Source organism: Canis aureus, chromosome 32 (assembly GCF_053574225.1).
Source record: "Canis aureus isolate CA01 chromosome 32, VMU_Caureus_v.1.0, whole genome shotgun sequence".
NCBI lineage: Eukaryota > Metazoa > Chordata > Mammalia > Carnivora > Canidae > Canis > Canis aureus.
The window spans coordinates 13,354,799-13,365,632 of NC_135642.1; the positions used below are offsets into that span (position 1 = coordinate 13,354,799).

The 10,834-nt window shown below is 45.7% G+C and overlaps 1 protein-coding gene and 1 long non-coding RNA gene across 2 annotated transcripts; both read left to right on the forward strand.

Annotated features, from left to right (window-relative positions):
* The first annotated feature begins 4,194 nt into the window (after positions 1-4,194).
* LOC144303048 (large ribosomal subunit protein eL37-like) lies at positions 4,195-4,599 on the forward strand. The gene has a single exon (XM_077880712.1). It carries the CDS (start codon positions 4,215-4,217, stop codon positions 4,506-4,508), a length of 294 nt encoding a protein of 97 aa, XP_077736838.1. The 5' UTR covers positions 4,195-4,214; the 3' UTR covers positions 4,509-4,599.
* A 3,617-nt stretch (positions 4,600-8,216) lies between these two features.
* Positions 8,217-9,553, forward strand: LOC144303049 (uncharacterized). The gene is made up of 2 exons (XR_013370086.1): positions 8,217-8,955; positions 9,099-9,553. It is a non-coding gene; the product is annotated as an uncharacterized LOC144303049 (long non-coding RNA).
* Positions 9,554-10,834: the final 1,281 nt, after the last annotated feature.

The following is a 10,834-nucleotide window of genomic DNA, read 5'->3' on the forward strand; positions in this document are numbered from 1 at the left end:
TCCCACGTCGGGCTCCCGGTGCATGGAGCCTGCTTCTCCCTCTGCCTATGTCTCTGCCTCTCTCTCTCTCTGACTATCATAAATAAATAAAAATTAAAAAAAAAATTAAAAAAAACCCAAACCCGTATTTTAGATTTTTGTTGTAGCAACCCCACTTCCATGTACCAATATCTACATTTTAGATTATAGGTAAATTTATATAACAAAGAGATTATAAAATATAATGGCTCAGGGCACCTGGGTGGCTCAGTGGTTGAGGGTCTGCCTTTGGCTCAGGTCGTGATCCCGGGGTCCGGGGGATCGAGTCCTGCATCGGGCTCCCCACAAGTAGTCTGCTTCTCCCTCTGCCTGTGTCTCTGCCTTTCTCTCTGTGTGTCTCACGAATAAATAAATAAAATATAGGGGATCCCTGGGTGGCGCAGCGGTTTAGCGCCTGCCTTTGGCCCAGGGCGCGATCCTGGAGACCCGGAATTGAGTCCCACATCGGGCTCCCAGTGCATGGAGCCTGCTTCTCCCTCTGCCTATGTCTCTGCCTCTCTCTCTCTCTCTCTCTCTGTGACTACCATAAATAAATAAAAATTTTTAAAAAATTAAAATATAAATATAAATATAGGCTCAAACAAAATAGGAATTTCTTTTACTCTCATCCTACTGTCTGGAGGTGAATAGTCTTCTAAGGTTTGTGGGCAGCTCTGTTTCAGCTGCTGATTCAGAGACCCAGATTCCTTCCATCTTGTTGGCCCACATTTTCCTAAGGTGCTGACCTCTTAGGTGTGGTCAAAGCTGGGTTACTCATGCGACTAGATTCTAGCTGCCAGTCTTTATGTCTGTGTCTCTCTGGTCTTTCTTTGGTTGATTTCTCAGAAAGAACTCATGAGAACAGCAGTCTCTGAGTGTTTGCAGTATTCTTAACAGTTTCTCTGTAGCCTTTCTACTTGAAGCTCAGTTTGGTTGGATATGGAATCTGTGGTTCACATTTTCTGTCTTTGTCTTAAATATGTTACTCTATTACTTTCTGGATAAAGTGTTAACTAAAAAAAGTATAATATTTTTCCCCCTTGGTCTTTTTTTGCCTGGATGCCAATAACCATTTATTTTTCTTTCAAGTTCAGTAGTTTCAAGAGAACACTTATTTGCCATTCTGGATCCATTCACCCAGATACATGGCATGCTCTTTCAATATACAGTTCCAAGTTCTAGAGTAGAGATCCCTTTTTGGTTGTAGTCACATAGTGGCTTTAAAAATATTTAGAGGTGCAGCCCTGGTGGCCCAGCGGTTTAGTGCTGTCTTTGGCCTGGGGTGTGATCCTGGAGACTGGGGATCGAGTCCCATGCCGAGTTCCCTGCATGGAACCTGCTTCTCTCTTTGCCTCTCTCTCTCTCTCTGTGTCTGTCATGAATGAATAACTAAAATCTAAAAAAAAAAAAATATATATATATATATATATATATATATACACATACATACCTGAGTGGCCCAGTTGGTTGAGCATCTGATTCTTGATTTCAACTCAGGTCATGATCTCAAGGTCATGGGATCGACCCCCAAGTCAGCCTTATATTTGCCTTATATTTTCTGAAATTTGTCTCTTCTGCTTCCCTCCCTTACTTTTTTTTTTTTTTTTTCCCTCCCTTACTTTTACTTGGACCTTCCTCCTACTTATCCTTACCCCTGGGATTTCATTCCCAGCAGTTTGTCCTCATTGAAGAGCTGAAGAGCTTTGGAAGGAGCTTTGTTTATAGGACTGAGAGTTTATAGGACCCAGTCTACTCCATCACTGAGACTTTTTTGCTTCTTTATGGTCCTTTTGCCCTCACTGGCCAGCTGGACTCTGCAGGATTCCCTCCTGGCTTCCACTAAGAGTTGCCAATTGGGGGTATGCCTGCTTTCAGAGTACTCAAAAGCCGAGTTCCTTCCCTTTGCTTCCCTCTGCACAGATTCTGATCCCACACAAGTCTTGTAGCTGACAGGGTTTATTCTTGCCAGCTTGAATTTGTGGATTCAGGCGAACGTCTTGCCACCCAGGTTTGTGGAGCTCTTATCCATGAGCCTTTGGTATGCTGTCCCAGGTGCATTTTGCTGCCGTGGTAGTTTTCCCTTACTCCACTAAGTTTGCCAAATATTGCATTTATTATCATCCAACCCTAAATTTTTTATTATTTACACAAATTTCCTTCATGAACAAAATAGATTACATCTCTGAACACTTTTAACAGCTATGTTTGTCAGTCTTTTCCATTGGGTGGAGAATTGCCCCCAGCCCTGGCTTTAATCACCGAGCCTGACTATATAGTTCGAGCCTGACTATATAGTTCGTGACCTAGACTAAAGTACTTTTTGTCATGTAATGTGCCTGGCTGCTTCCCCTGCATCTCTAAGAGGATCCTCACAGCCTGGAGGCTTCAGTCCTGCTCATGACTTTTTGTTTCTATTTAGTTCAGGGCCACAGAGATTATAATCTCGTGTTTGAACTCAGCACTGTCATTTTGGTATTTTCTTTTTGTGTTTTATCTATATCCCTGCTATGTATTTACAGCAGAGGAGTAGCAAAGGAATGAACTCACAGAGCCACCATGACTCAAAATATCTCAAAAAGCAGTTTTGAATGAACAATACACAACAAACTGACAAGGCCCTGAGAGGGCACAAAACCAAATAAGAAAGGCTTCCACAGGGCAGCCTGGGTGGCTCAGCAGTTTAGTGCAGCCTCCAGCCCAAGGCATGATCCTGGAGACCTGAGATCGTGTCCATGTGGGCTCCCTGCATGGGGCCTATTTCTCCCTCTGCCTGTGTCTCTGCCTCTCTCTCTGTGTCTCTCATGAATAAATAAATAAAATCTTAAAAAAAAAAAAAAAAAGAAAAAAAAGAAAGAAAGAAAGAAAGAAAGAAAGAAAGAAAGAAAGAAAGAGAAAGACTCCCACACTTGGAGAGATAAGAATCCAGTGAAAGAAGGTGACCCATAACATACCACCATAAAACACACAGACAACTGCTCTCTTGAAAGTGATCTGTAGAGCTGTGAGCCCCCAGGAAGATGCAAGGATTTGTGAGAGAAGGGGACAGGAAGGCTCCTCAGAAGTAGTGGCTTTAGAATAGGTCATTTAGAGATGTGGTTGTGAGAGTGGACATGGCAGTTTGGGGACACCATCCTTGTACCTGGAGCGCAGGCTGCCTTGGTGGAGTGTGGAGGATGTACTACAGGAAGACGCTGGAAGTTAGAGCACAGGTTGTAGAGTTCACACAGATTTAGTTCCAGTCCCACCTCTGCCAATGACTAGAGGTGTGAACCTGGACAGTTCATTTCACCTTTCTGGAACCAGTGAATATGTTAGGTAACATACCGAAGGGGAATTAAGGTTGCAAATGGAATTACGTTAGCTAATCAACTACCTGGATATGGGCATATTATTCTGGATTATAAGAGAATCTGTGGGGGTAGAAGAGGGAGGCAGAAGAGGGAAAATCAGAAATGATGTGAAATGTACTCTCTGACTTTGCTATACATGGCTTGGAAGATGGAAGGGGCCATGAGCAAAGCAATGTGGGCAGCCTTTAGAAACTGGAAAATACCAGGAACCAGACTCTCTGCTGGAGCCTCCAAGAAAGTCGCACTGCCAAGACATTGACTTTGGCCCCAGTGAGACACAGTCTGGACTTCTGACCTCCAGAACTGTAGATAATGAAAGTGGTATTTTATTTTAGAGTTTATTCATTTATTTATTTTAAGGTAATTTCCATACCCACTGTGGGGCTCAAACTCACAACCCGGAGATCAAGGGTCACACACTCTACTGACTGATCCAGCCAGGTGCCCCAAAAGTGTGTTGTTTTAAACCACTAAATTTCTGGTGATTTGTTGTAGCAGAAATAGAGAACTAGTAGAGTCTTGAACAAATACTTGTTGGCTACCTGAACTAATGAATCAAGGACAAATCTACTACTTTTTTTTTTAAGATTATTTATTTATTTATTAATAGAGACACAGAGGGAGAGAGAGAGAGAGAGAGAGAGAGGCAGAGACACAGGCAGAGGGAGAAGCAGGCTCCATGCAGGGAGCCCGACGTGGGACTCGATCCCGGGTCTCCCGATCACGCCCCGGGCTGCAGGTGGCGCTAAACTGCTGCGTCACCGGGGCTGCCTTTTTTCTTTTTCTTTTCTTTTTTTTTTTTTTTTAATATAATAATCCTTCTAGGGGGTCTGCCGCGAAAACAAGATGACGAAGGGGACGTCGTCGTTCAGAAAGCGTCGCTATAAGACGCACACGTTGTGCCGCCGCTGTGGCTCTAAGGCCTACCACCTACAGAGGTCCACCTGCGGCAAGTGTGGCTACCCTGCCAAGTGGAAGAGAAAGTATAACTGGAGTGCCAAGGCTAAAAGACGGAATACCACTGGGACTGGTCGAATGAGGCACCTAAAAATTGTATACCGCAGATTCAGGCATGGATTCCGTGAAGGAATGACACCTAGGCCCAAGAGGGCAGCTGTTGCAGCATCCAGTTCATCTTAAGGATTTCAATGATTAGTCAAAATAAACGTTCTGGTTTTAAAAAGTAAAAACAACAACAACAACAACAACAACAACAAAAATCCTTCTAATTTTAGAGGAGAGAAAATTTAGTTTGGATCATACTATCTCCCTGTAAGGTACTCATATCTTAAATAACATGGAATTCCTGGGGATGATGCTAAAATGGTTTTGAGATTGATTGAAGGGTGATCGTATTTCCTCAAAATTCCTATGTTGAAATGTAATTCACAACCTTTGGTAAGTGATTTGGTCATGAGGGTGGAACCCTTATAAATGGAATTAACGTGCCTATAAAAGGGACTCCAGGGAGCTCCCTTGATCCTTCCAGCATATGAGAACACAGTAAGAAGATGACTCTCTATGAATCAGGAAGTGAGTGCTCACCAGACACTAAATCTGTTGGTGCCTTGACCATGGACCCTCAGCCTCCAAAACTGTGAGAAATAAATTTCTGCTGTTTATGGTGCACACAGTCTATGATATTCTGTTACAGCAGCATGAAAAAGAGCTTGAGATAATTCCAGATTGGATGCACCATTGATATGATCATAATTTAAACTACATTCCCTTTGCTACCGCTCTGAGTGGGCCAACAGAAGGCACACTGACCCCCCACAAAGCAGCTTGCTTTCTTTTCTTCTCTCGGTGACTTCTTGTGCAGTGGTTCTCAAAGAGGTGGAGGGAGGAACATATCACAGTCAGCTGAGTAATCTTATAAACTGTGAATGCCCACTACCTGTTAATTTCCGGTCTACCCAAGGAATCTGCTCTGCCTTCTCCTCACCCTCTACCCCCTTGAGAATCATTGTTTTTTATTTTTATTTTTATTTTTATTTTTATTTATTTATTCATGAGAGACACACAGAGAGAGAAGCAGAGACAGGCAGAGGGAGAAGCAGGCTCCATGCAGGGAGCCCGACATGGGACTCGATCCCAGGACTCCAGGATCATGCCCTGAGCCGAGGGGCTGCTTAACCACTGAGCCACCCAGGCGTCCCAGAATTATTATTTTAAAGCAAATGCTATATGGTCAAAAGGGAGAAGTATGCACATAGGAATACACATAGAGGATTATTCTGAATTAAAAAAGGTCTCAGAGAGAGAGAGAGCGAGAGAGAGAGAGAGAGAGAGAGAGAGCCTATTCTCATTTAGATCTTGTTCTAGCTCTTATCTATGTTCAAACTGTTGGCCTTTCTCCATGGGCAGAGCTTTCCCTGAGCACACAAAAGCCCCAGGAAGACTGATCCAGCTGTGAGTGCCCAGCATGGAGCCCACTATGGGACTTGAACCCAAGACCCCCAGATCAAGACCTGAGCTGAGTTCGAGAGTTGGATGCTTATCCAACTGAGCCATTCAGGTGCCCCTTATCTGGATTTTTAAAAAAAGATATTATTAAATATTAATACCTGTCAAATAAGACACAGAGAGAGAGAGTGAGAGAGCGAGCTCACAAGAAGGGGGAAGCACTAGGCAGAGTGAGAGGGAAAAGCAGACCTGACCATGTTGTTTGTCTTTAGGGATCCCAGATACTTCTACTGTCATTTTTAGTTGGGTTAAAGAAAAAAGCCTTCTCCCTGTTTGTCTTTTAGATTCTCTTGTCTAAGCTGTTCTGGCAGTTCCTCTGTTCCACCCTCAAGGTTGGTGACTCACACGACTCAGGTGGGGCTCATGGCCCTCAGTCCTGGCCATTCACTGCTGCAATCCCTTTTTTTAGCTGCAACCACTCGGTTGGGGTGAGGAAGTGGAACATGGACTCCATAAGGCCACAGTGTTACCTTTTATAATACTTTAAAATAAATGCTAAATGAGAATATAATTGGTTCCCAATGCCAGAAAGGGCATCTTTCTCTACAAGGAGATGTGTGCATGTGCTCATCTCTGTTGTAATGGCCTCAGGACAGCAATTTGGCACCATGCAAGAGTAGAAGTATGCAGAAGATGTGTTCAGCCCAGCACTGTCTCTTCCTGAGGTCCCTGGGAGTAGAGGAACTTATCCTGAACCATATTCCTTTCCGACAGGAAGTTTCTGGGCTTTTCCCATTCCTATTATCCAGAGGTGGCCTATGTCCCTCTCAGTCTTTGGTTCTAGCACTGACGTTCCTCCCACCAGCATTATCCTGGGGTCTCCTGACCCTTGAGTGAGGCCACATTGGACATCCTGTAGATTTAGGTTATGTTCAATCTATCACGGGTCCCAGATTCAACCTGATTCCAATTCTACGTTTCTAGGGGTTTAAAATTAATCCTGCCTTTCTATCACAGGACCAGAGATTTTTCTAGGACCATCTGGACTCCCTGGAGTTGCTGCCAATAGGACAGCAGGGGAACTCCAGCCCAACCCAGGTTGATTGGCCCTAGGATATCAGTGTGCTATCCTGTGATGTCTTCCACTCACCAGGTCAGTGAGCCACAGGCTCTTCCTTGGGTTTCTGAGTCCTTACAGTGGAGCTGTTTGGTTCCTCCAGGAGCACAGGAGGAAAACAGTGAGGAGGAGGAGTGGGGAGAGAAAGACTCATGCAGAAGAGGGAGCGGAAGTGAGTGATGCTGAGGGAGGAGAAAAAGGCAAACAGCAACAGCAGCGGAAGCACAAAAAAATTGGGAATGTGAGGACGGGACGGAAAGGCAGAAGGGCAGAGTTCTGCTCATAACAATATTAATCTGAATTCCGGGGTAACATTTTATAATGACCCATGAAATATGCTTAGGAAATAAGGAAGGAAGCTTGCAGTTCTAATCTATGATAAAGCCCAGTGTTTCCATGGTCCCCAGCTCTGGAAAGAGCTATGGGCTAACTTCCCGGGTTTCTTCTGCAACATGCCTGGGAGTTCAGAACTGGGGAGATTAGCCAAGCCAAGAGGCATTCTTTGCTGCACTCTTGTACCCCCATATAGGCAGAGGGTCCCCTGTATCACCAAGGTGGAGATGTCAATAGGTCTCTGAAGACAGTTCACTTTATCTCTTTCTTTCTTGAAATTTTCCACTCATTCTGCTTTGTGTCCTCTTTTGTGGACACTCTCGACTCAAGAACACTTTCTCTGGCCTTTTCACTAGAATGCTGCAAAGATCAGATCAGCTCTCATAAAATGTTTTGCATATCGCAAATTACAACACAAGTATTGCAATTAGGACCAAGTTGGTTTCCCTACACATAAGCTTCCAATCCCTCATTCTGATCGTCAGGAAGGGTGCTATTGGTATGTTTTCAGAATTTCACTATCTCCCAAGTCAGCAAGAAATGTTAATGAGAACTTTGAACCACTAGTGGATCACTGGGGTTGACATGAAGTCTCTCTTCTCAGTTGGCCTTGTTTTTGGCTCTAGGACAATGGTCCACCTTGCATCTTTACAACTCACAGCTTTGCTCTCCATTCAGGTAAGCAGGTATTCATTCTAGGGCCAAATTCCCCAAGAGCTACGGATTCAGACTCTGCATACCCATTTAGAGTAAGTCTGCTTGGGCCCAGAACATCTGGACTCCATGTAAATTTTGAGTGTGTGTATATGTGTGTTAGGGTCATGAACATGAAACTTCTACAGAAATAAACGATGGAGTAGCAAGGATGGCTTTCCATATAATTGTAGTGAAATTACTCTAAACCAGCAGGACAGTAGAACAAAGTAACAGAGAAAAGAAGAGCTGATTTCTGGTAGAAATGTAAAGTCAAAATCTATGTAGTTAATAGGGAAAATTAAGAGGGAATTCAATATGATGTTAACACCCAAAAAGAGAGTTTTGGCCTGTCCGGCAGCAAAAGTAACAGGGGAAAGACAGCCTTTTGTAATCTGCATGTCTCAGTGTTCAGGACAATATAGAATCTTCTGGAAAAGACATGAAGTTTGAACGGCATGATCACAAGTCATCCTCAGTCTGTGAGGATGCATAACATCTATCTCTGATTAGAAACAATTAGTAGTTAGAACACTGCCTTCTCTTCCATTTCGAGCCAGTATTTGCTGGTAGGGGAGGAGCCCCAGGACTGTGGCTGGATAACCAGGGTGAGTTGTTAACGGAGTGGTCTTGACGGTCTAAACCGGGTCAGCCTTAGTGTCAGGCGCCGGCGATCTTTCCTGGCCTGAGCCTTCACGAGGTACAGTTAGAGGAGCTGTAGGCTTCCCGTCCCAGCAAAGGACTAGATGTTGCCACTCGTCAGTCTCGCGTCGGTCCACCAAGAACCGAGTAGGTCCGACGTACCCATGAGCCCCTTGGACCCGGCCCGCGGGAGTCCCTGCGGCCCGCGGTTTAGCGCTTCCCCCTCGCGCCGAGGAGTTCGTCTTCGCTCGGTGTCCGCCGGGAGGAGCCGGGGAGCGCGGCCGCCCCAGAGCTGCGGCGGGGCCGAGGGGCTGAGGGGCTGAGGGGCTGAGGGGGCGCCCGGCCCCTGGGGCTCGTACCGCGTCTCCACTCCCTCCCCCGCCAGCGAGCGCTGAGGTGAGCCTCAAGGTAGCTCCCGGAGCGGGGGGAGGGGAGCGGGGAGGGAGACAGCGTCTCAAAGGCACTTCCAAAACGAAAATGATTTCTGTGGCACATGGTGCTACCGAGGGAGAGGTGATGACAGCCTCCTCCCATTTCAGGAACAGTTCCCAGAGTTGTCCGTGGGCGGACTCACATGACACATCCTCAAACCCGGTTCCGTTCTGCGCTCTGTTTGCTCCTCGTTCGCGGCTCGGGAACAAGGGCCCTCTCGGTCGTGGTAGCTGAGCGGGAGTCCCGCCCGGTGGCGCCGCTGGACATCCGGGCTGCCGGGCTGCCGGCCTTGTGGTGTGCTTGTGCCGCTGTTGATCCGGCCCAGCCGTGAGACCTCATCAAGCTAGCTCAGCCCGCGCAGGCGACCTGGAATCTCGAAGGGTGGGAAGGCCCGTACGTCAGGGGAATGATTACGAAGAAGTCGCTGGCTCTTCACAGCGTTTGGATGTGAAAAAACACTGACGCACGTTGCTGGAGGAAGTAATGGCAACAATGCAAATTTGCCTGGAAACTCTTTTGAATCCAGTTTGCCTTTCTGTGAAATAAAATTTGGGTTGTGGCATTTTTTGATTGATGTCTCTATATGAGGAGGTTTTCTGGCTTTTTCGTGTTGCTGCTTTTCTGTTCTCACTGCTGTGAGAATCTTTGCCAACACACCACTGACATTTGAGGAAGAGAATAGAGACAGTTTGGCTTCTTGTAAAGTCTTCTGTTTCCTTGGTGATGTAAATAATTATGGAACATATAAAAAGTTTTTAGCAAATTGAGATTCGGTTTTGAAAAAGCAGGTTTAGTTACCTATGATAAGGGCTACAGGAAGAATCTCAGCAAGAAATTCTCTTTTCCTGTTTGACTCACTTCAAATTAGAAAATCTTCCCTGAAAGACAGGGCCTACGGAGACCCCCGTTCTCATGGCGATATCAAATGTGCACTTTCCGGGATTCAGGAAAACCACCCAGGTGTGGGGGTGGCTTCAGGCCCCAGCTCTGACAGGACAGTTTCCTGTCATCTTCAGCTTTACTGGGGGACTCCTGTCCCAAGGGCAGACCCAGGGCCCAGGAACTCGAAAGGAGAGGCTGAATCACCCACAACTGAGTGAGGAATTACACAAATCTTGGTTGTGGAATCTTCACGGGGTAAGGTTCTGTTTTGCAGGAGAAAATAAGCACCTACTGCTCAGAGGTCTGACTTTAACAGCGCCCTCAGTAGCAAATTTTTCACCCTGGCTCTTGTAAACTTTCTTATATTCTTCAAGTCCCCAATTTCCCTTTTTCCTTCCTTCCTCACCGCTTCCTCTTTTAATCTTGGCGAACTGCCCTCCTCCCTCCACACCTCATGGGAAGAAATACAAGCTCTGCTATTTATTATCTTAGTCAAGTTGTTAAAGTTACTTCACTCCTCGGTGACTTTTTCTGCACCTGGAAGAGAGGATAACAACAGAACCCACCTTATGAAGTCGCTGTGTGCATGATACACATTAACATATAAGATTTGTTTAGGCCAGTGCAATGGTGACTGCCTAGTAAATGGTAGCTCTTAATATTCCTGAGAAGACAGAGGCCAATGCTGCCCACCCCATCCAAGCTCCACTCCCTACAAAAAAAAGTGCTATTAGGATGCCTGGGTGGCTCGGTGGTTGAGCGGCTGCCTTTGGCTCAGGTCATGATCCTGGGGTCGAGATCAGGTCCCACATCCGGCTCCCTGCAGGGAGCCTGCTTCTCCCTCTGCCTATGTCTCTGCCTCTGTGTGTGTGTCTCTCATGAATAAATAAATAAAATCTTTTTTTTTTAATTTTTATTTATTTATGATAGTCACAGAGAGAGAGAGAGAGGCAGAGAGGCA